At 37.9% G+C, this 24143-nt stretch overlaps 1 protein-coding gene across 6 annotated transcripts in view; it reads left to right on the forward strand.

Moving 5' to 3' along the window:
* Positions 1-24143, forward strand: part of GRIP1 (glutamate receptor interacting protein 1) — a 325481-nt gene that overhangs the window by 218045 nt on the left and 83293 nt on the right. For all 6 annotated transcript variants that reach the window (XM_082784855.1, XM_082784860.1, XM_082784859.1 and 3 more), the window contains 2 exons: positions 22808-22943; positions 23884-24029. In XM_082784855.1, the coding sequence (XP_082640981.1) occupies positions 22808-22943; positions 23884-24029 (282 nt within the window). The remainder of the gene's footprint in view (positions 1-22807; positions 22944-23883; positions 24030-24143) is intronic.

Consider the following 24143-nt stretch of genomic DNA (forward strand, 5'->3'; position numbering starts at 1 on the left):
TGGGTTTAGATACATGAATACATTTATCAGACTAAGCAGTCTGATAAAGTCAACGTTTGAGAGTTTACTGGGGTTTCTGAAAATAACTCCTAAACTTTTATATCACTTTGGACACTTAGAAATTTTGGCCTTATGTATTATAGATAAGCTAGCACCTTGTAAATGGCATCTTTGTGCACAGATGTGCAGATGCATTGTGGATTGCCTTACTAGAAACGCAGACACATCCCACCCAAGCATTTTGGCAGCAGCAGGAAGTCCTAGTATTAGCAACACTAACTAGTTTGAGACAGTAGCACAGCCATTTTTGGTTTTGCTTGGGGGCAGGATCTGGATGTTGACAGTATGTAGGTCAGCTCTGAATAGTTTCTGAAATGGAAGATGCGATACATTGAACCTGGTAACATTCTTCAGGACTTGGGTGGAAAGATGTCAGCTGGTGTTACCGTCAGTGATCAGCATACACTCTACACCGCATGGAAAGCATTCATTGCTATTCCCCTCAGATGGTATGTCTGATAGAACATTACCTTCCCAAAAAGCTTTTTTTTTTTTTTTCTTTTTTTTTTTTTTTCAAGCTTGAAGCATGGCATTGCCTTTGACAGTGTAGCTGTCCAAGCCACTTGATGCTCTGTCACTCCTGAGGCAGATGTCCTGTTCCCAAGGAAAGCTCTGGTCTGGCCATTACAGCCAAGAGAACTTTTATTAGTTGGTTTTTTTTGTTTTTTTTAGAAAGGAAGATGATCCTATTCTGAGCTTTGTGCAGGTTCAAACAGTCCATTAATAAATGCTAATAAATACATATTTCCAGGATGCATGATCAACATCTTCCAGAGTAGCATGAGATCGAGTCATCTCCCTGCGCCTGGTGAAGGTTCCTCCTTGTGACCTTTATATTCACTTAAGAGGATTCCAGCACTGCTTCCTTTGGCCAGGTGCCAGCAAAGGAGCTTTTATTGCTGTGGGATCTGAAACTACCATACCGACTGTAAGCCCCAAGATGTTGTTTTTATCCTTCCATGTGTAACTGTACTGTAAGTGCAGTATCGATGAGCAAAGACCAACTGCACAAAGAAGAAATGTAATTCTATAGAGGTTACATGGTTCTCAGGCTTGGTTTATTTTACAGGGGAAAAAAAATGTTGAAATAATCATTTTATAATTAAAGTCAAATGAGCACATACTGTGAAATCAGTGCACTGAGTTTAATTCCTTTCATCCCCAGAAGCAGGGAATAGATTAAGCATCTCTCTGGAGCAGAACTGGCTTGCTTAAGATGCAGAATACATTATTCATGTGATGAGGGTACATGTCATATTTATCATGTCTTCACATGGCACAAAATCAACAAGCAACAGATCCGTTCAAGGGGATTTACAGAACTGGTGAAATTATAGTTAATTCAAATTATATGCATTAATATAATTGCAGTTGGAAACCTGGACTAAATTTTGCAGATGTGTAGGTGTTGTAGTTTTATATATATATATCTCATATACATATTTGATTGTTCAAAACATTATTTAGCCTTACAGTCAGAATTTCCTAATTATAGAAGCGAGGCTTGAGGTAACATCAACATGACAAGCAGCCTACGAAGTAAGAAACATATTTTCTTCTCTGAATCTTCAAATTTAGACCCTCACCAGCATATAATGAAATGTTATTGGTACTGTGTCCATGTAGTAGGCTACAGAAGCTGTAGGGCTATATACTGTGCCTCATCCAGAAAGCGATCCCTGTCAGGCTAGTACGTAGGCACATAAATGAAAACAGCATGTTTCAAAATTCACAGGTAAGGCCCTTTCCTCAAAATCACAGTTGCAGTTAGAAATGTCTGCCATTTAAAAATAAAGTACCTAATACTCACGTTAGCCCATCCCTAGGTTTAGGTGGCCATGGGTTCCTGGACTATCCCTCCTGCTTGGCATGCTGAGGGTCCAAAGCGGTGCTTGGCACAGAGGAAGGTTTGGGTCAATAGCACTTGAATCAAAGATGTGTTTCCCGTGGTCTCTTATTCCTGGGGGAGCTTTACAAAGGACATCAAATATTCCAACGGTAGTGATAAAATGTCGAGAGCTAATGACACTGTGAAAGAGGCATTTTGAAATCCAGACTGTAACAAATGACTAAAGATAAGCCTGTTCTCACTGCCAAACGTGGACAGGCCTGAATAGCTGTTCCCACGCTTTCCAGCCTAAAGTCCAATACCTTCTTATCTGTTTAAACAACATGGAGAAATCTGTCGACGCTAATGCTGTGTAAGTTGTTCACTTCATTTGTTTATATATTTGTCTCTTTCCAATTCACTCACTGGAAACTGGAGAGGGGTAGAGGAGAAAGAAATGACACAAGCATAAAAATAATTTCTTCTTCAAGAAAAAGGCAATACATCTGAAGCTGATTAAATTTTTTCATAAAATCTTAAACAAGATTTTAATTTTGTTTTTAGTTCGGTTTTGTAAGTGCTTTTTATTGAGTCTAAGAAATTTCTATTAAAGAAAAAAAACGTAGTCAAAACCCTTACAAATTTTAATGAGCTGAAATGTTTCAGCTTCTCTTTGTTTTATTTCTGTTGGCTGAAATCATGAGAAGTTTCAGTTAAATTCTGCAAATAGCTTTGGTTGGGTCGAAACAGTATTTTTAAGGGAAAAGCTTATTTGTACCCAATCTATTTGACGTTAAATTAAAAATAAAACATCAGCTTCTCGCATCTACTGATTCATACATCTGTGCTATGGGAGACTTCTAGAAATGTAAAGTATTATGGCTTAAAGTGTTCAGGGGCTCAAAACAACTGTAATGCAAATCGCGTGCTGGTACAGCTATTTGAGCTATCTGTGAATCTGGAGATTTAGTCTAGCTGGGAGGTTTGCAGTGCTGGAGCTGCCTCCCTCTTAAGTAAATTCCTGTTCAAAGACCCAGCGCCAAATAAGTAGGAGGCGTAGTGGGAATATTCATCAAACAGAAAAACTTGCCTTTTTTTCTGGGGAAGAAGAACAGCACTGCTGCCTGCCTTCTGCACTGCTGAGCACACACAGCCAAAGATCCTTCAACCCTTGGACCCTTGGTCCTTCAACCCATTATATTGTCTGTGACCCACTGTTGTTTCACGTCCTGAGACCCCCCAGGAGTGCTGCACCTTCCCAAAGCTCACCCCAGGCACCTTCTGCCCCACGGCGACATCTCATCTGCTGAACAGATATTACGGTGATGCTACAGAGTTACGGAGAAGAGCAGGAAAGTCCAAACTAGGAGTTAGAAATTATTCCCTTGTCATTTTCTACACCATGGAAGCCTATGTTTCTCTCTAACCAGTAATTATTATTAATATCAATTATACAATTATATTATTAGATATTACTTATAATTATTAAAATGTCATTTGCATGTTTTGTACGCAGTTGCACAGATGTATTAAGAGGTCAGTTGTTCAAATAGGTCACTCTGCTCTGAAGGAAAATTGTCGAGACTTTCAAGTCTGAAATGAAACCAGCCAGATTTTTCAGTTCCTTTGTACCTGCATGAATACTGCACCTTCTTTCCAGTCTACCTGCTTCTTTGAAGCACGCCATAATGCAGCTTTCCTATTTCAGCACTGTGTTTGATCTCAAAAACAGAGCTGGCCACCTAACTGAAGGAAAAACACAGGACGAATGTACACGGGATGAATGTGCATCTGCTCGGTGGTTCTAGCTCTGGTATTAGCAGTTTTTTGAGGAGTTTGGTAACAGAAGTTTAGCACAAAAACAAGATGTTAGTCCAACATAATTTTAGAGTTGGCCAAGTTTTGTACTACTGAGCTGGAAGGGCTCACATGCAAGCCAAAAAATTGCAAGGTGCCTTGCAAGAATAATATTTACAGAGCTGACAGCAAAAAATAATTACTGTATGATGTAGTGTCCTCTGTAATGACTTAGGACACAAAATACTGCTAGGAGAAGTCAAGTCATAGTAAATTCTTGTAGTAACAATAATTAATGTCCTGTGGATTTTCTGTCTCTGCAATGCTTAAATATACAATGCATATGGCAGTTGAAAGGAGTGAAGCAGTTTTCTGCTGGCCATTGGCTCTGAACACATACAGGTGTCATCCATCTGTTTACAAAAACACCAAAGTATTCCTTTTCCCCTCCCTGATCCACAGCTTGCTGTGCAGCAAATGTTCCTGTTGTGTCTCATACTACACCAAAAGATAAAAAATATCTTGCTATAAGAAAGCAGGCAAAGGTTGTGAAGAGATAAGAAAATAATTGAGTGTTAAACTATATGCAATGCTTGAGCTGCTAACATAAAATTCCAGTAGCTGAATTTAACTTTTGTGTGTAATATGCTATAACTTAAGTGAGAAAAAGGTCTATATAGCTTAACGTAATACTGGGATACGTATCGTGTATTATTTTTCTTTTACAAGATGATCCTAGAAATAAGGGAGAAATATAGAAAGTAATACGAGGAGATAGCAGGAAATGAAAAAAAAAAAATCCACATGGATTAAAAAAAAATTATGGACTTGTGATGTGATCTGAGGATAAAAGTTTCATTAAATGACATTGCTCAGGACAGAAGATGACACAGGTTATTCTGGCCGTAGCCCGACTGTTAAGATCTGAGCCAGTTACACAGTGACTGACAAATGTGATGGGCAAATGATCCAAGTGGATGTTTCCCTATGTGCAAACACACCTGCACAATGAGTTTGGGTTTCCTCCGTGATTAGCAAGACAGCACATATTTAAAACCAGCTGTTCTCGTACTCGCATGAGTTAACCTGGTCCCATTCCTTCTGCACAAGCCCTTCAGACTCCAGTGTTAGTGAACCATAGGTGATAGAAATGATCCTGTCTGCTTTTTGAGGGAGTTCTACTAATTTTTGACTTTTTGAGTTCTCCTAAGGGGTCAGAAGGTGCCACAGGACAGCCACCTTCTGCAGCAACATGCACACAAACCCCACATCACTAAATGCAGAGCCAGGAATTTGAAACATACATCTACAAAACATTTTTTTTTTTCTCAATTTACATTTGTCTCATTTTATTTGCTTTTTAAAATCAACACCGAATGCGCAGATTTGCCATTGAAGAGATTTCTAGCATTTGAAATCCATTAACAATAACCTCTGCAGTCACACATACCATAGTAAATATCTTGGGTGATTTCTTAGAGAAGCAAGTTTTCTGACCTGTGAAATGCAGATTACAGACTAGTAAGCTTTTCTACACTTGAGGCATTTATTATATCTGTAAAGTCATTTGCTGATTTTCATGTTTGATGAGCGGCTGTAGTTGCTTTATCATTTACAGTCTTGCTTCTTCACTGGGTATTTGTTTAACCCGCTGGAGGTTTGTCAAATGGTCTGTGCAGCATCCCTCAAGGCTGGAAATTCTTGAATTTGCTTTCACTTTTAATATCAAAAGAAAAGAGTTTTCTTCCTTATCCCTCCTCCCTTCCACCCAAATAACTTTATTGGGATGGTTTCATATATGTCATTCATGTAATCATGTTTCATACACAGATGAACTCAAAGGAAATTTCTCTCACAGAAAATGAAAAAAGCCCACCGAGTTCTTACCTAAACTAGATTGCTGGTGATTTATTTACGCATTTTATTTACAGAGCAGCAACAAAACATTACCATGCTAATGCTTTTCAATACTGAAAAGGATTAGAAGAGAGATCTAACTTCATTCCTTTCATGATAAATGAGAAAGAAAATGCATTCAAGGCAATAATGAGGAACATGCACTTTTTGAAGTATCCAGCTGATATGAGACGGTTGTGATGAGGTCTGAAAAGTTAAATATCTTCAAAATATTTTCAGTTTTATATAAAGGTTAATTATGGGCACAGCCGATAGCCGTATTCATTGTTGACAATACTGAACACCTTCATTTATGTACAATTGGGTTTAGTCGTATATAATTTTACCAAATGTGGGGGTTTCAAAATATAATACTCTAATATATTCCTGCAGCATCTTTTCCCAGCGAAATCAGTTTAGCTATTTGTAGTATGATAAAGATAAAACCCAATACAGTATCTCTAAGAACATTAAAAAAACCTCTTGCAGCCGTTTAGCCTTTGTCCTCACACACTTTAGGGCAGAGATAGCAATTTTGAGAGAGGGGTTCTGTATTCAGCGAATGTGCTTGCAGCCTCTACACCATCCTTTTCTCCATTGTACTCCATTGACCATCTGTTAGTTTGAAGTCCAAGTCCTTGCCTTGCTGTCAGTATGTCGGTAGAGCCTGGGACCTGAAAATTGGTTGGAGAGCATCCATGTGTCTCTTGAGGTTGGGGGTCCCATCTCCTGGGTGTTTTCCAGTATGACTTCAGCATGCTTTCTGAACCCACAAAGGGAACACATCCTTGTGATGGTTGGCTTCATTCATTTTAATCAAAATGTTAGTGATTTCTGTTGAAAAAATATTCTTCTTTAGAGACTTCAGTTGGAAGAAGGAGCAGGCTGTAGAGGCCAGGTGAGGAGGGAGAAACCAGGAAACATCAAGCAGATAGGAATAAAGATGATCAAGACTAGGCTGAAAGAGATATGGAGGCAGTCTCTGAAAGGGAAGGTCAGTAGGCTGGGTGAGTTTGGAGAGGGAAAGGAAAGCCATATGCTTCTTAAAAGTCATGGTGAAAGACAAGCACAGTGAGGTCTGTAACCACGTGCTTGGGTAACTATCAGTCAATTCTTGGCTGAACACAAGACTCATCAATCCCAATAACCTCTGCTGCCCACCAAGAAGCTGTGAAACAACTTTACTTTGACTGTCTCTCATGGAGAGGAACAGCTGATTACAACATTATCCTTGTTGTTTTAGGTAACTGAGTAGCTAAAGCTTGATATTGACCTCTTGAAGACTGCTACATTTGCACGTGATAGCAAGGCTGGGATTTTGGAGAGGGGAAATGTGTGTGTGTGTGGAGCTATCTTCAGAAAAATGGTATTATATGAGGAGAATATTCATAAGGATGCTCAGGTTCCTCAATCTATTCAGAAGTTAGGAAATGCTGTGTTAGAAATTTTTCATGCTTTATCATTTTTCTCTTGGGTGGAAATCTATTTAGATATTCTCACCTGAATTATTATCAGTCTGATATTGGTGCAAAAATGTGGGTTCAACAGAAAAACTGATTTCTGCATCATTCAGACGAGAGGATCCTCCTGGATCCAGTATCACCAGAGAGGAAGATTAAGCAGCAAACCTGTGCATGCAGACTGAGTCACCAGGTTCAAAAGGAATTGAATAAATGAATTGCCAAGAGATTCACAAATAAATACTACAACGACTGAGGAGCAATGTGCTGTCTAATATCACAGTACTGGATGATGGGAAGTGTGGCAGGACTGGACTGTACAAAGTAGCCAAGCTCTCGGCGTCTCCTTTTCCTTCTTTCCATGATGGAACAGGACTAGATGACACGTTAGTCTTCCCCAGCAGAGAGAAGTTGAGAATATTTTTTATCATTTAAGTTGTTAGATTATTTTATTCATACAGTTATAGATAATTAATTTGCCTTTTTTAATGATGTTCCTCATGTATTTTCTAATACATCTTTACTGGAGTTAATGGATGCTTTCCATCATATTTTTTTCTGAATCTCCCATTCAGTTTCTGCAGTGATTATAAATTCAGGGCATGAAGATAGCAAGGGAATAATATATCACCTCCCAAGATAACAGCTCTGTCACACCAAAATATGCTGTCCCAGATCCGGATAATAGCTTGCCTCTTCTTTTTGACTGTATCAGTAGCTCAAAGCTCTCCCTGCAAACCTTGATTTTAACATCAGAATCTAATATTTTCTTTCTTTTTTTTTTTTCTTTTTGTCACAAAATTCTATGTCCATTTGGCTGATGTGAAGTAGTTGAATGTGTTTCATGTTGGTAAAGAAATTGCTGTTGATTTGCTTGTTTAATAGCATTTTCATGCTTTCTCTTAGAATTGAAAGAGACAAATACATTTTGATGCTTGTGCATCTTTCTGATCACATCCCTGGTGTGTGGGGCTGACTGAGGGATTCATTTGTGCCTCATAGTGTAGAATAAAGGACTCAGACCTTCTGTTTTGTGTAAAAGCCATAAGACCACAAATTAACTATAACATCATTACAAACTAGCTTTTGTTTCCTTTGTATTTAAAAGTGCAATGGTAAGAACAAAGAGTTTATCCTTTCAATTTTTACTGTACCTACTGTGAATTTACATGGAGTTAGTGGGCCAGAAGACACCTGGGTGGCCATCTGAACAAAGCATGTAACTTCCCTGAATTTACTTATATTTACTTTTTTGCATTTTGTATTTAAATTATATTTTAGAGTGACATTTGTCGTACTTATTTGATGCAAAATCCACCACAGCCTTTTGTGGTCAATTAGCTTCATCGTTTTGTTTTCTTGGCTGAATATGTGTAGATTCTGCTTCCCCTCGTTGTGATAGAGAATCTTTCATTAAAATTCAGTTCATCCTTTATAGATACTTCATTATGAAATCACCTTTTAATCTTCTTGTTAAAGTAAAGAGATTGTGTTTCTGGTATCTTTTGCACCCAGTCACATTTCCCTTACTATTCTGAAAGCTCTTTTCTGGTTCTCCAGCCCTGTCTTTGTTTTTTAATATTTTTTTTTGAATCGTGTCACAAGAACGAGGTAAAGTATCTGAGTGATGGTCACTAAATATAAAGGTGTACCAAGGATGCTGTGTAAAACTGTCTTGTTTATATATTCATGGTTTGTATTGTTCTGCCCAGTGGGGGTTTTGATAACCTACCAGGATTCCCAAATCCTTTCTGTCCACATTAACTTCATAGTTAATTTACTGATACACTTCTACTCATATCTCTGACATTTCTAGAGTGGGAGACTTTATTAACTTTCTAGGTGAAATATAGGCTAGTAGAATGAAGATGTTTATCTTTTTTATTTATTATCCTTGTCCAAATAAATCTTGTCCAGGTACCATTCCCATTTTCTGTCTGTGTGGTCTTGGGAATCCACTAATGTTGTGTGAAGAAGCACATAAAGAAGGCTCTTCAGAAAAGTCACAAAGACACACTTATTAACAAGCTTTTGTGCTTCTCTTTTTTTTTTTCAAGAGTACAGAAAGAAAAAAAGAAAAAAGAAAGAAGAAAAAAAGAAACAGAAAAAAGAAAAAATATATATTTTCATAGGAGAAAATAGGAATGAGGCCAAAATAGAGAGATTTCAGTGCTCCTATCCACAGAAAACATTGGTGGAAGGACACTGAATATCAATCCAGGTGTGAACAAGTGCCAATCTTCAATGCTAATTGATTTTATCAGCGAAGCAAAACGAGCCAGCTTAATACTTAACTGGTAGACAAGATCCTGCCAAGACCTTCTTCCCATCTTAGATGACATTGTGGCCCCAAATACTTGTCAGATAAATGATTCAGAAAATGAGCATTGACCTCCATGGTAGAAAAAAGTAATACCATAGAAAACTACAGGACACGTGCTGCAGCTGAATTTTAGGTATCACTGACAAACCATGAACTATCATACCTGATAATATACTCTGAATATTGATCTCCAGAGTGGTGCTTCTGTAAACAAAAGTGAGAAGTGAAAATTGATAGAGGTCATATAAGGAAATCTTACTATTAGATCAGGACTGCAGGAACATAGACCAAATCTATCAAAAATAGCTAATGCTGCAGTAAATTTGAAAATAATATATTTTTTAAATAACATAAATGGAATATATTCACATGGGAGTAAACACATACTTTTCCAAAAAGTTTTCAGTTTGAGTTCTTATTTGTTATTAGTTCTAGAAATGAAAATTAAAAAAATTAATAAGTGTATTTGAAAGTCATTACGAACTTGTAGCTATAAAAACAGATGCCTAGTAAGGAATTTCTGTAATTTTATGATGAGAATGGTAGGAAACCCTAATGAGACCATTAAAATCCAGGAGCGTTATTCCTTAGCTGCTAACAAAAAGTAATGGTGTAACACAGAGTATATAGCGGATGGGAATGTAGTAAAAAATCATCGAGCTTGACTTACTTAACCCCACACCACTGAAAACAGACAAGCTGTTTTAAGGAAGATAGTCTAGTTTAAGTACTAGCCAATTAGAATAATAGTTGGGCATGGTTATAATGTACAGTAAAATGTGCTTTTCATGGCTTGAGTTAAGGGCGTTTGCAGTTCGTGAGTATTTTTGACCAGTTGTGGACACGTTTTATCATCCCCATTTTGTCTGTGTAGAAAGTTGGAGTAGGGTCTAGATCATTGTATATGCAGATCCAGTACACATTTTAATATATCTGCCACACTATACAAATAACATTGACAGTAATCAGCACTGACAATGTCTTTTGGGGATCAAAAGACATCAGGGCATCTTGTATTTTTCTAATGTGTATACATTTTAAAATGTTGCAATGTCAAAACAATACTAAATATTCTTACCAGACGGTAGCAGTTAGCATGGGGTGGGTATCTCTCTCCATTATGAGTTGGAAGAATTGGGAATTAATACGACTGCTGTGTCTTAAGTAAAAGTCATCATCTGTCCTGGGTCTTTAGTGGGGAAAAACATGATGCTTGTGCAGAACTGCAATGGCCTGAGGATCATCTGCTCCAAACTTTGCTAAACCAAGGAGCCAAAGAAAATCTGGAGCAGAGACTCTTGTTGCAGGCGTTCTGTAAGATGTGAAAAGTAGGTCTTTCCTGGAAAATGTTTGCAGCTGTGTTGGTTGGGGGTATGAATTTTGCAATATTTCTAAATGAGCATAGCTTCAGGGTAGGCATGATGACATCAACGTGGGAATAGTGTCTCTCTTCTTTTGCTTGACAAATTGGTCTAAATTTTATTGTTTTTATTGTTGTTGTTGTTGTTGTTGTTGTTTTGTTTTGTTTTGTTTTCCCCTGTTATGACTTCATGTCTGCCGGAGGGTTTGACATTGTATCCACACTTGTATAGTCATGTTGGGGGATTTTTTTAATGTAAATCTGCCCTTAACAGAAATGTTTTTGTGTTTTTTTTCGGAGGTGGGATCTGCAAAACATTTATGCAGAGCAAGCCTAGAAGAAAAATTCACCGAATAGTTGAACATGCTTTACGAAAGCTAAGAAAAAAAAAAAAGAAAAAAAAAAAAAAAGAAAAAAAAAAAAACAGGACAAATGTGTTTACTAGATAGTTTCATTCAGGCAGAGATTACCTCTGTCATTTTCTTTCAGTCAAAGGAATTGTGGAGGAGAATAAGCTAAATTGTGGGAGTTATGGTAGAGCCTGTCTAGAAACTTTTGCTTTCAGTGATTCTTGAGAATGCTCCAGGTTAGATAAATAGCTCTGTGCAATATTAGATACCAGCAGCATCCTCTCCTGCTCTCCTATGAGATTCATCTTAAGAAATCCAAAATTGCACCTATTTTGGTCTGTTTTAATGAACTGATTATTTCATGTGTGTGAGTAAAAATGGATCCTAGCCAGACATTTTGTTGGCATAAATCTAAGTCCCATAAGGTGCATTAAAACTGGCATGATATACTCTCATTAACTGTGGTAAGGTAAGTGAGGTTATAAAAATGGCAGAAACTCTAAATGTGCCTGCATGTTTGGCATATGGCATCCTTTATATGTACATCCAAACTATAGGATAGGCTGTAGGTTAGGAGGAAAACTGGAAGCTGTTAAATGTGAGTACCCGATACAAGTTAAGGACTGGAGTGACATCCTGAAAGATTTCAGAAGTTACATCTGCAAAATTTGAGTCTATAATTAGATTGCCAGTCATTTTATTTGCCAGGAACTAATGAATTAAAAGGAAACTAATGTTTTTTATTGTCAAAGTATTAATCTGACATAGAAAAATGAAGGCAGGGATCAGTTTTTTAACTATCAAGTCTAAATCATGGTGCTTTTCTGCATTAAAGCAGCTGAAAATAGGAGCCATGGAACCCAGCTATTTTAGGTTAATGCATTTGATATCATATTTGGGACAGGCAAGCAATGTAAGATTTATGCAGTCGTGATTGCTTTAGTCATGTGACTGAACCTATCACAATTTTTCAAAGCAATTGAGCAGTACAGTAATACAACAAAAAAAAGAAGATTTGAACACCGGTCCTTTTGGGTAAAATTAATGCCAGTTGCAGATGCCCAGTGCCTAATCACAGGCTAACACATGCAATATTAATATGTACTAATATGACGCCAGTTCAATTTCTATGATAATTGAGACATACACTGGCAATTTAGACAACAGAGGAAATCATATAGGTACATTCTTGCAGCTGTGCAATTTACTGTTTCACTGCAGTGATTTGTTCAGTAAGCTTGACTACATAATAAGTTACTTCATGCAAATGAATGCATCTGTCTTCATTCCTCTTTGCCATTAGTTCATTATGCATACATTAAACCTGAGGGAATAAGTACAGAGATTGATTAGAGTTACAGAGCACAGGTTAGCAGCTGAGAAATGCCTGAATTATTCCCGTTCTTTCTTTTTTTTTTTTTTTCCTCCTATTGGCAAACTTCTCTACCAGAAATAGTAAATCCTTGTGGATTTTAAATGCTTATTGGCAGCTAAAGTTATCAGTATTCCTGTGATTCAGCAAATGTTAATATAAGCCAGTAGCTTATTTTGTAGTTCTTCAATCCTGCTTCTTCCTTGATTTTGACAATATGTTTTCTTCATACTGAATATTGAGCAAGTTAATGGTCCTTTTGTCAGAGGCATTTTTTTCTATTGTAAACACTTAATAAAAATATTCAGTGCATTCTACTTGTCAGTAGTTGTTGCATAGTGAATTCACCCCTAAGCCATTCTTATAACTAGTTTTATATCATGATGAAGTATAGAAAAAGGATGAGTCATTATCAGACCACTTCTTAAAATATTCATAGCTCTGCATTCTTTCAGCATGTCTTTGAACTACTGTCTTCCAGATGTCGGCATTTCTGGGGCTGCGGTTTTCCACAAAGGTAGAGAGTAAGCAAACCATAAACGAATCATTGATCACTGAGTACAGAGGGCAGTAGATAACTTCCACAGGAAGCATTCACTCTCATTTTCCAAGGGTTGTCTAATCTTCCACACAGACTTTGATAAACACATTTGTCATGCTGAACCTCCCTGCATATTACAAAGTAGAAAGAGCGAGTGCATCATTCAACTGCTCATTAGTCCAAGTATTAGGAAAGGTTTCCCTGGCCCGTTCCTCCATATGGCACATTTGCTGCATGGAATTTCAGTCTTCGTAATATATATTTGAAAAAGCACAATCCATCATTTGAATGTTTGCACAATAGTTTATCCAAAAATGTGACATTGATGTTATATTTTTTCTGTTTCTTATTACTTCAGTTTTGCCATGACACTAGTGGTCTTGGCTCCATGTCATAAAAAGGAAAACTCATGTTTTATATCAACTATAATGTTACATTATGTAACAACTATAGACCACAGCAGGCAACTCAAATGATCTTAAGTAAAAAGAAATGATGACTCAGGTGGAAAAATGGGTTCTAATGGCACTATTGCTAAAACTTAGCTGGTAGCCACAGGTTAAGAGGATAATGAAACTTTGGAAGGAGCTAGAATATATACCTTAAATGACAAAAACCTAAACAATTCAGGCAGTTCTTAATCTAAAATGGAAAGAAGATTAAGGGCTGATGTGATCAGAGTTTACAGTTATGTATCTGCAAGGAGATTCTGAATGTAATGTTGGTAGTATAATGGGGATTTGGGATTGAAGGCTTATCTGCTCAAATTCAGATAGAAATTACCAGTGTGCGTAGCAAATTTTCCATCACTTGGTGCTTTCAAAACTCTGTTGGATATCTATTTAAAAGATATGCTGTAGCTGCAGTTATTTCTATATCACATTTCTTTGCTTATGTCACTCAGGAGATCAGGGAGAGATTTTTTCTTAATGGTTCCTTTCTGCCTTGAGATACACAAATGGAATCGATTCTGTAATCAATCCTTCCTGGTTCATTTTGGTAACCGTAGAAAGTGGAGAAACTAGAGCAGTCAGGCTGCACTTTTGTGAAGAGTGTCACCTCTGTACAAGCAAACACTAATTAGCCAGAGTTCTCCTGGTGGTAGTTTCTCAATAAAGGAAATAGGAAGGTGGACGTGAATCCATCACAATTATGGGAAGAAGTTCTGTAAATCAGAATGCCACATCAGTGTCAAAGCTCTGTGCTGTTCTACACTGCAGCATTTCCACTAGCAAGGGAGAAGCATTACTCAGGCCCTCATCCAGCTCAGACAGGAATGGAGAGGAAACTAATGTTGTAATGGAGCTCTGTCCTTTCTTCATCGATTGCGTCTAACAGAGACACACACACACAGAGGTGTCCTGGCAAGCAATTTGGAAGCACAGGCCCTTCTTCACTTTAAGACTCAGTCAATAATAGCACAAAGCAAAATTTTCAAAAGGAGACACATTTTATGTGGCCTACTTTGGGACATACAGATTTGAGGTAACTATGGATTTAAGATCCAGCTCAAAAGTACCTTCTACCCATTTCCCACTCAAGCAAAAAAAATGATAGTGTGTGGAAGCAGAGAGATTTGATTTTGAAAGGCCCTGAAATGAGTATTGAAGAAGCTGTGAATGTTGAGGCCACTGAATCATTCATCACTGTGCCTTTTCTGCTGAAGTTTCCAGTGTCCTTCCTGCAGAAACCTCCAGCTTGACAGATTGGGGTGTCCCAGTGTAGAACAGGTCCTTATCCAAAGGTAAGGAAGTTGCAAATGTTCAAGCAATGCAGGTGGCAGTCAACATACATACTCTCCTGAAGAAAGGCATCAATGAAAGTATTAGAAATTCATAGCTAGCTCAGAAAATAAGTGTGCTGTAACTAGAATACATTGCTGAGTGAGTTTGCAATTTGCACTGTGTCTTTATTCCCACCATGGTGCAAGGTGGTAGCACTTCAGGCACTTTTTTTTTTTTTGTAGATAACAATGAAAAAAAAGTTTTCTATTGTATATGATTCTATTGTTCCATTGATTCCATTAAATCTCCATCTTCTTAGAGTAATATATTAAAATATTCGTATTTAACTGAAGACAGATGTTTTAGTGGTTTATAAATTTATCAATAATTTTCCCTCTAATTGAATTTCTCTGCCAAGATTTGCTCAGGGATTATGAGTTGTAATTCTGTCATTTTGACACTTAAGATTTAAGTATATGTTACATTCTAAATCCATTTTAATTAAAATAAGTTGATTGTTCTTTCATATAAGAATTTGAGCTTGTAATTTGATTCTTTACCTATAATAGGAGATAATAAAACTTGTCTTGTATGTTTCCAATTTCTTTCTAAGCAGATGTTCCGTACTGTATTACATTCCATGTGTCTGGACATCTGCACAAATTCAGAAAACAGGAAGCACATAAGCAAAAATTAAAGATAAAAAAATTAAAGAAAAATTAAAGAAAAGATACCTTAAAAATAAGAACCCATCCAAATAGTGTGGCATTTTTAAATATTTCTCAGTGGCAGTGATATTGCCCTTCCTCCCCCCCCACCATATTCTCCCACACAGTCAAAAACTAGGTGGACTAAAAAAAAAGTTTATGGTTGCATTAATTTTATTCCTGTATACATGTAAGCCTTGTTCTGAGCCATCTCAAGAAATGTAGAGAGGGTAAGGCTTGTTTGTTTTTCTGACTGTGTGGCCTGATGCTTTCAGTCCTTGATATGTAGAGTAAAAAATAAACCACAGAGAGAAGAATTACAAATTGGTCACTGACAAAAATTTATAGTAGCTCCAGCTATTAGAAGAATCAGATGACACCATCTGTGTTGAGATTACTCAGGTTAATCTTTTTGTACGCTCAGTATCTGTAAAAGTAATGTGATGAATACTTTTAGTCTTCTAATACTAGAAAGTTTGGCTTATTTTGTGTATTGACACACAGTCTTGATTTGCTGTTTTCTGGCATTGTTGTGCAACCCAACCAAATGAAAAAAGCAAACAAAAAAAGAAAGCAACATATTACAAATTCATAATTCGTTATGAAATTTCTGTGAACAGAACTATCCGGTGGACCAAAAAACACATTGTTCCCTCACCACTTGTTTTGCCTGGAGAAGCTTCTATCCATACGGGTGGGCCATCCAGCACCAACCCTAGTCTGCATAGCCACTGCGGCTAGTCCAGAGAAACCTCTCTGCTTCTTGTACTACTGCTTGCATGGACCACTTTTCCCTCTAAGTTCAAAGCAGCCCTTTTTTTGTATCCTCTTATGACACACCTCTTATCTAGGAGAGGTGAATTCAGTCAGGAACGAGATGCTGGCTCTTGAGCATGTGCCTTTGCTAGCATGGCTGTGCTACAGCTGGAAAAGCACTTGGACTGTTTGTCATAACCGCACAGGAGGCTGTGGGTTGGAAATGCTATGCCTTGGTAAGGTAATAATGGTTTAACTCTGGTCACTATCAAAACCAAAATACAGTTCTTCAGCAGCTGATTGTGGGTTTTTCTCTGTCACAGTTACCAAGAGTATTATTGTTGTAGGAAGAATCTGACAGTCCTGCTAAACATCTCACTCTTGAGATGTAATTACTGAAGTTACTGTGGTGTTGTTCAATAACTATGTCATATATTGGATAGCAATACACTTATGCTAACAAATTGATACAGTTCTTGTCACTAAGAATGAAGAGGCTTGGTGGTTATTTGATTTCAGGTTTAGGATATTTATATTAATTTCTAATCTGCTGGTGTATAAACAGAGTTTAAAATTTAGTGCTTATGTTAGATGCTAAATTGAAGAACATCCCTGTTGTATACCTCCATTTTGATTTAGAGAGAGTTAGCTGCCACGGTATCTGTTTCTGTGCCTAAGAATATGAAAAACGTACCCAAAACCAAATAGTGCAAGAACTAATTCATCGGGGAAGCAAACCAGATATAAGCTATGTTGCCATGTCCTATAGGCCTAGCACTTTCAGTGAGTTATATCATCACATCCTCTATATTGCGGCCTGCAGTTGCTCATAAAATATCATTATTTGCTTTCTTGTATCATGCTTAGGTCAGGCAACAGTCAAACTTTTTCCACTTTATAAATGCTGGTGGAAGGTATTTGGCTTTTAGATAATGTTTCCAAATGGTGAGGTTGTATTATAGACTCTCCTACAGTTCAAAAAAAGAAAAAAAGAAAGAAAACAAAAAGATTGTCTAGTGTACTGGGTATTAAATGGTTATTGTGAACTCCTCCAAGATTGACAGCCAGTCAGGAAAATGGAAACAAGGAGTGGAGCATTCATCATCTATTGACATCCCTCTCATCATATTCAGAGCAATGCACCTACCCAAAGGACTTAAAACATTGAGTAGACGTGATGTCCCCAGTATAACAAACTGCTGTCTGTACCTTAAGAATTGACTTTATCTTTATGTGATTTCTTACTAAACTGTGAGATGCCTACTGGAATGTAAAGCAAAATGTTTCCTCTGCAGAATTTCTGCTGACATACTGGTAAAATCCATACAAGGAGAGCACTGACTGTATTTTCAAGAGACTTACCAATTACTTACTTATTGATTATGTATGTCTTTTGGTAGGAAATGGTCAATAACTGCAAGTTTTCTTTTATTTTTAGGTTAAGTTCCATTTATGCCCTGTCCTGGCTGAGCTGAACAAATTCATTTGCTAGGTAGAGGATACATGAACTTAACCCGAGTGTGTAGATTATAGACACTTTCTTGGATTTAAAAGTGAAATTTTCACAGAAGGGAATGAAAAAAGACACACAGTATCTGGGATGAAAGCAAATGTTTTTCAATTTTACTTCAATATGCAAATTAAGATATAAACTTGTAGAAATATAGAAAATAGATAATAAAACTTTTGATTAAGTGTTCTCTCAGCTTTCAAATGTTATTCTGGGAGAAATTCTTTTCTGTATTTTAGTATTTAATTTTCTTTTTTGAAGAAGTGAATGCATGCCACATTCAGAAATCTCATGAGTCATCTTATTTTCCATGCTTTTTATTCATTAAAACATGTTATTTACATACATCAAAATGCAGGAAATTATCAAATGTCTGATCGTATTTAAAATTCTAGGAGCTTCATCATGAGCTTCATATTCTTGAAGAAAGGTTAATTTGACATAATGTTTCTTGGATTCTACTTACCTGCAAGTTGTTCCATTTCTTCATCTTCTTACTGGGGGATTTACCTAGTCATATTTGAGCATAGAATCACAGGATATCCTGAGTTGGAAGGGACCCATAAGGATCATCAAGTCCAATTCCTGGCACCACACAGGTCTACCAAAAATTCAGATCATATGACTAAGTGCACAGTCCAAACACTTCTTAAACTCCAACAGACTTGGTGCCATGACTACGTTCCTGGGGAGCCTGTTCTAGTGCACAGCAACCGTCTTGGTGAAGAACCTCTTCCTGATGTTCAGCCTGAACCTCCCCTGTTGTAGCTTGACACCATTCCCTTGGGTCCTATCACTGGTTACTAAGGAGAACAGATTGGCACCTGCCCCTGCACTCCCCCTCATGAGGAAGCTGTAGGCTGCCATGAGGTCTCCCCTCAGCCTCCTCTTTTCCAGGCTGAACAGGCCAAGTGACCTCAGCCGCTCCTCAGACATCTTCCCCTCTAGGCCCTTCACCATCTTTGTAGCCCTCATCTGGACACTCTCCAGTAGTTTCACATCCAGTCTCCAATAATTTCACATCCAAGCACTAGATTATTTTTGAAATTTTCTTGTCCTATTTCGAGTATCCCTATAGTCTCCTAGGTTTCAGATCACAGCCTTGTTATGCCAGCTGACCCTGCTGGAAGTCAGGCCCACATAGTTACAGTATTGCAGCAGTGGACCTAAGAGAAGCATTCAGACCAAGAATTACAAAAAACAACTAACAGCGTTATGTTTTCTTCTGCATTCAGCTGTTTTGTATGCTCCACCTTACAGGACTGGAGACTACACTAAGCTCTTTGGAGCAGAAACTTCCATTACCATGTCACATCTGCATGCACGCCCAACCATACACATTTGCATGCCCCGCAATGAGCCCATCTCCAGTGCTCAGTTGCCTTCCCAAGCCCTGTGCTGGAGGTAGGTGGATGCCAGCAGAGCTGTGAGGCAGCTGGTGCAGCACAGACCGACATTTGCCCAAGGTTGCCTTGCAGCAGCCCTGGGGGCTCGTCCCAGAGTGAGCTCTGTTTTGCTGAGTGCTGCTGGAGTGGTTAGTGGTTGGGAGGGGAAGAAGTTCTCAAGTGCATTTCTCAAACTGAAGTGTAAAATGGTATTGATTTGGGCTTTTTATAGACTTGGGAACGTATTTTCTCTGAGTGGTTTCATTTTAGAACAATTCACTTGGTACATATCATGGAGCTGTATTGCAGGAGTGGTGTTCCGATATCTGATGCTTCATAAACTGTTGTGGAATAAGAAAACATTGTTTCCTATGTTCATGTTTTATATTCAGTTTGCAATTAAGCAAAAGACTTGTAAATTGAATTCCTGTTTTCCTCATAAATTAGAAGAGATCTGGAAATAACTTCTTTGACTTTCCTTCTGACGCTGACTATGCTAATGCTGTTAGCACTGTGGGGGTGCATGTGGGAAAGAGCAGGCCCCAGAGCCTTCTAACAAACTAGGAGTTTGCTGGTTGGCATAAGTAATGAGTTACAAGTGAGCTGACACGTGAAGTATGGTTTTTAACCCACAAAGAATAACATAGCTTTTTGGTAACTAGGGAATAGAGACTGACCTCGTGTTATTTAAGGGATAGTGCATGTGGATGCAGTTGCTTGTTAGAGAGATGTTTGTAGAAGTTTGTTCTTCTACAAACATCAGGCCAGGTTGTTCTGATATTGGGCATTTTGATTATACTCCTGTGGGGTTAGTCTATAATAATAATGTAGAAACAATGCAGGTGAGTAAACGTGTAACATATAGCATTAGAAGAGTAGCGATCGTGATTTAAGAAAGCAATGATGAAAAAATGAGACTGGGTTATCAAGTGGGCCTGTTTAACAGCTCTTCTAGGGTTAACAGCCCCTTATAAAGGAAATCAAATTAGGTAGATTGATTTGTTCCTGTTATGGTTATGTACAAAAACAAACAAAAAAACAACAACAACAATGACAAAAACCCCTACAAAGCCCTTCAGAGGGGCAAACCTAATGCAACTGCTGTGTACTTTTAGATGACCTCATCTGTTAGTTAGCAATAAGCATTTCTCACCGCCACCCCTTTGCAGTGCTGGTACATCTTTTTCTAGAAAGAATGTGTAGAGGTCACAGTTCTGTTGGCAGAGGTACACAGAAACCTGTCAGAATAGATGGCGAGAAGGAGGTAGCCTGGTCATTAATTTCCATGCCAGCAGTTGCAGGGAACTGTGTAATCATTAGCTAGCTTAAAACACTCCGTGGATCATCCGTTCCGCATGTCACTTCAGGCAGCAGAGTATTTCCCAGCACTGGATTGCAAACTCAGAACCTATTTAAAAGATCAAAACACAGCAGTATTATGCTATGGCAAAAGATAAGGCATGCTGAGTGCATTGCTGATGTCCTCTGTACGTGCTCTAGCAAGCTATTTGTTAAATAGATTTCTTAGATGGTCCTAAGAAGCAGATTGTACTACTGGGTACTTCAAGAGAGGAATTCAGTTGGGTAGGTGGGGGAGGGAGGGAAATTCTCCTTCTGAATTCAGATCTCATGGTGGAGTAAACCCTGAGTAAACCAGTAGGACATACCAGCCAGGCACCTGAGGCTGTAATGTGCAGAATGGGTGTAACTGTGCGGTATTTTTGGTTGCAGTAAATACAATGCCTGATTCCTGTAATCACTGTGAGTACTTGCAGTTTTTTATAAAACTGAAAATAGCGTTTTGTTCCATAGTGTCTCCTACTGCTATGCAACTTGTCTATATGCTCAGGTGCAGGTGAACACATCTGTTCTTTCTGAACTGTCAAAATGCCCAGATGGGAGCAAGCATTATTGTGGAGCTCTATTGCTTCCAAATGACACTTAAAACTTCTTTTGTGCCAGCCAAGTTACATGCACCAGGTAGCTATGCCTCTCTCTGCATCTGATTGCATGGGGACATGTTTTGGAACAGTATCTCAGTCTTTTATAATCTATTTTATTATAATACACCTTCCACTTCTGAAATGCTCATTTCAAAGTTTAGGACAATCCATACTGCTGACCTAATACATTGCAGAATTTTGTCTTAGTAGAAGCTTTATAAGCCTAGCAAAATCCTTGTTCAAGCACTACAGTCTTGCTGTACAATGGTAGAAATGTGAATAACTGAGGTCCTAAGCAGCCAGAAAAGGAAGAAGAGCCTTTCAGCCATCTAGACTAGAGTGAGAACATTCAACAGGGCAATGCAATGCCTCCAAAAGATGCAGCAGTTAACCCTGTTAGAAGCAGCACCAAGGTTGACAGGATTCTCCACCAGGGCTGTAGGCACTTCTGAATGCTTTTCTCTGCCTCCCAGCATTACCTCTGCACTGCTCAAGTTTGACAGTTTCTTGTTCAGGGCAGCTGTTCTTCATCTTGAGTTCAAGATATATTAGGTCATAAAGGAAAGGTATTGGTAGAGCCTTGCTGCCGTTGGTATAGTACTTAGTCTAGATTTTTGATGTTTACTGGTGAACATATGAATGTATATAAGGAACTTGCTTGTTTTCTGAGTAGCTTTTTATCCTTAAATCTTGTGCTGCCATGGCAAGACTGCTAGCTCAGTGCAGTGCCGACATACTGTCATTTGTAGTGTATGCATGGTGTTGTTTGGATTTGACCAATTCACCTAGAGGCTGCACATTGATGCTGTGAAGGATCAGAGAGATGGATGATCTTTCCGGGATGTCATCATTTGCAGGATGAATCTTTAGGATTTTATGTATTTTTCCAGAATATCAGGGAAGCTAGTAGATTTCATAGGTCTTCTCTGGAAACGCTAGACATGAGGGATGAGTGTCTTGTGCATTTTGAAACAGTTCTGTGCATATGCGGATTGCTATGTCCAGCCATGTGCAATAAGGCCAACTGTTTCTGAGTGGTCAAGGCTTTCCACTGCAGGTGACCTGCACAAGCTGAGATTTGTGAGATTAACTTGGCATTTTTCGAGAATGCTAAATGAGCAAACAGCATGAAAGGGTGTCCCAGACATCACGTGAGGGAAACATTATATACAACTGTGACTGTGAAAGACCTTCACTTTATATCTGTTCTGCAGATTTTAGAGTGTTACTGTGGACGTCTGTTTCTGTAAGAATAAGCAATAAAACTGTTAGGTTTGATACATTTACTCTCCTTCCGGATTCTTGTTATATCCAATTGTTTGGATTAACTCCGACATCTGCAAGTGGCCTCAAATTAAGTCTGAAATTTTTTAGTACCATTATATCATTGTGTCTTTTACCCTTCTATTTAGTTATCAGCTAAGGTAATTTATAAAGCATAGAGTTCAGAGGGAGAAAGAGAAAAGGAGGAGAATTGTGGTGTGTGTTTTTTTTTATGTGAAACAACTACCTTTGGTTCAAGTGTTGCCAGACTTTGCATTTATTGGCTCTGCATAGTGTACTAGCACATTGGTATAGCTTTTAATAACCTTTTACAGAGTATGTATCTTGGATTTGTCTATGTGCAGAGCCTTGTGGACAGAACTTTTGAATTGCAACATAAAAAATCTCCAGATGTAGACGTTATTTCTTATTAGCACACACAATGATTTTCTTGGGAAGTAGATGACATTTTAGAAAAGCAACATCTGTGTTACCATTTAATTTAATAATGCCAATAATTTTCTTTCAACAGAGGAATTCAAGGGCTCAACAATAGTTGAATTAATGAAAAAAGAAGGCACTACCCTAGGGCTTACAGTATCGGGTGGAATCGACAAGGATGGGAAACCACGAGTATCTAACCTTCGTCAAGGAGGAATCGCTGCTAGGTAACCACATTTCAGGCCACAAAATACATTATAAGATGTGATTGCTTCAGAAATACGTACCGCATCAGAAAGGTCACTAACAGATATGTGACTAGATGCATCTGTAATGGCAGCCCATCAGACTGGAGAGGCTCTGAAACAGCAACAGCTGGTGCCCCTCTTCCCTCAGGGCTTCTTTGATAAAAACTAGAAGTACCAATGAGATATTTGAAAGCTGTCATGAAATTAAACAATAGAAATTTGATATATATATATATATATATAATTTATTTATTTATTTATTTATTTATTTGGTCCTTGAACAAAAATCTGAGAGAAAAAGCATGAAATATTGAGGGGGAAAAAGTAAAACTGAAAGCCATACTATTACCATAATTTAATAGAAAAGCCTTTTCAACAACTGTTTTTTAAGATCATAAAAAAGGATAATGTCATTACTTGCTTACTACTACAGAGAAAAATAAAACTGTTATTCATGAGCAAAACATGTCAAGATTAAGCTAAGTCATTCCAAGTAACTGAGCAGAACATACACTTTTGAGCTGTGGCCTGTCTCCTTTAGTTATGATGTTAGTTGTGAAGGCAACTGTTATCTAAAAAAAATAGTTCTGGCAGTATCCCAATGAGAGAGACAGAAAGATGGGGAGATGAAGATGTTTTCCCAAATCCTGTGCCCAAACCAGCCAAATCATCCAACTACTATATTGTACAGCTGGTTTTGTACATCAGAAATTAATAATGCAACAATGTTCTTTAATATTTAACAAACTAGACTAGATTAAGTTCTTAAATGCCACTTTTTGTTTGAAAGGTCAACTTGTTTTAATCTAGATGAATGGAAAAACTCTTTCTTGCCAACACTAAACAGTAATTTAAAGTATTCAATTAGTTTGTTTTAGCAGATCTGTTTTTAACAAAAGGAATATGTGCTTTTTCTTAGGAGTGACCAGCTGGATGTTGGTGACTACATCAAATCTGTGAATGGAATCAACCTGACCAAATTTCGCCATGATGAAATCATCAGCCTGCTCAAGAATGTTGGCGAGAGGGTTGTTTTAGAAGTGGAGTACGAGCTCCCTCCAGTCTGTAAGTAAACGCAGAGCAAAGTGAAAGCTATGCAGAATAAGAGACGTGTTGTCAGCACTGAGGTGGACATGCTAGTGATCTTCATTTTTGCTATTCCTTTGCATATAATTTCAT

Source organism: Aythya marila (assembly GCF_965140915.1).
Source record: "Aythya marila genome assembly, chromosome: 1".
NCBI classification, from domain to species: Eukaryota; Metazoa; Chordata; class Aves; order Anseriformes; family Anatidae; genus Aythya; species Aythya marila.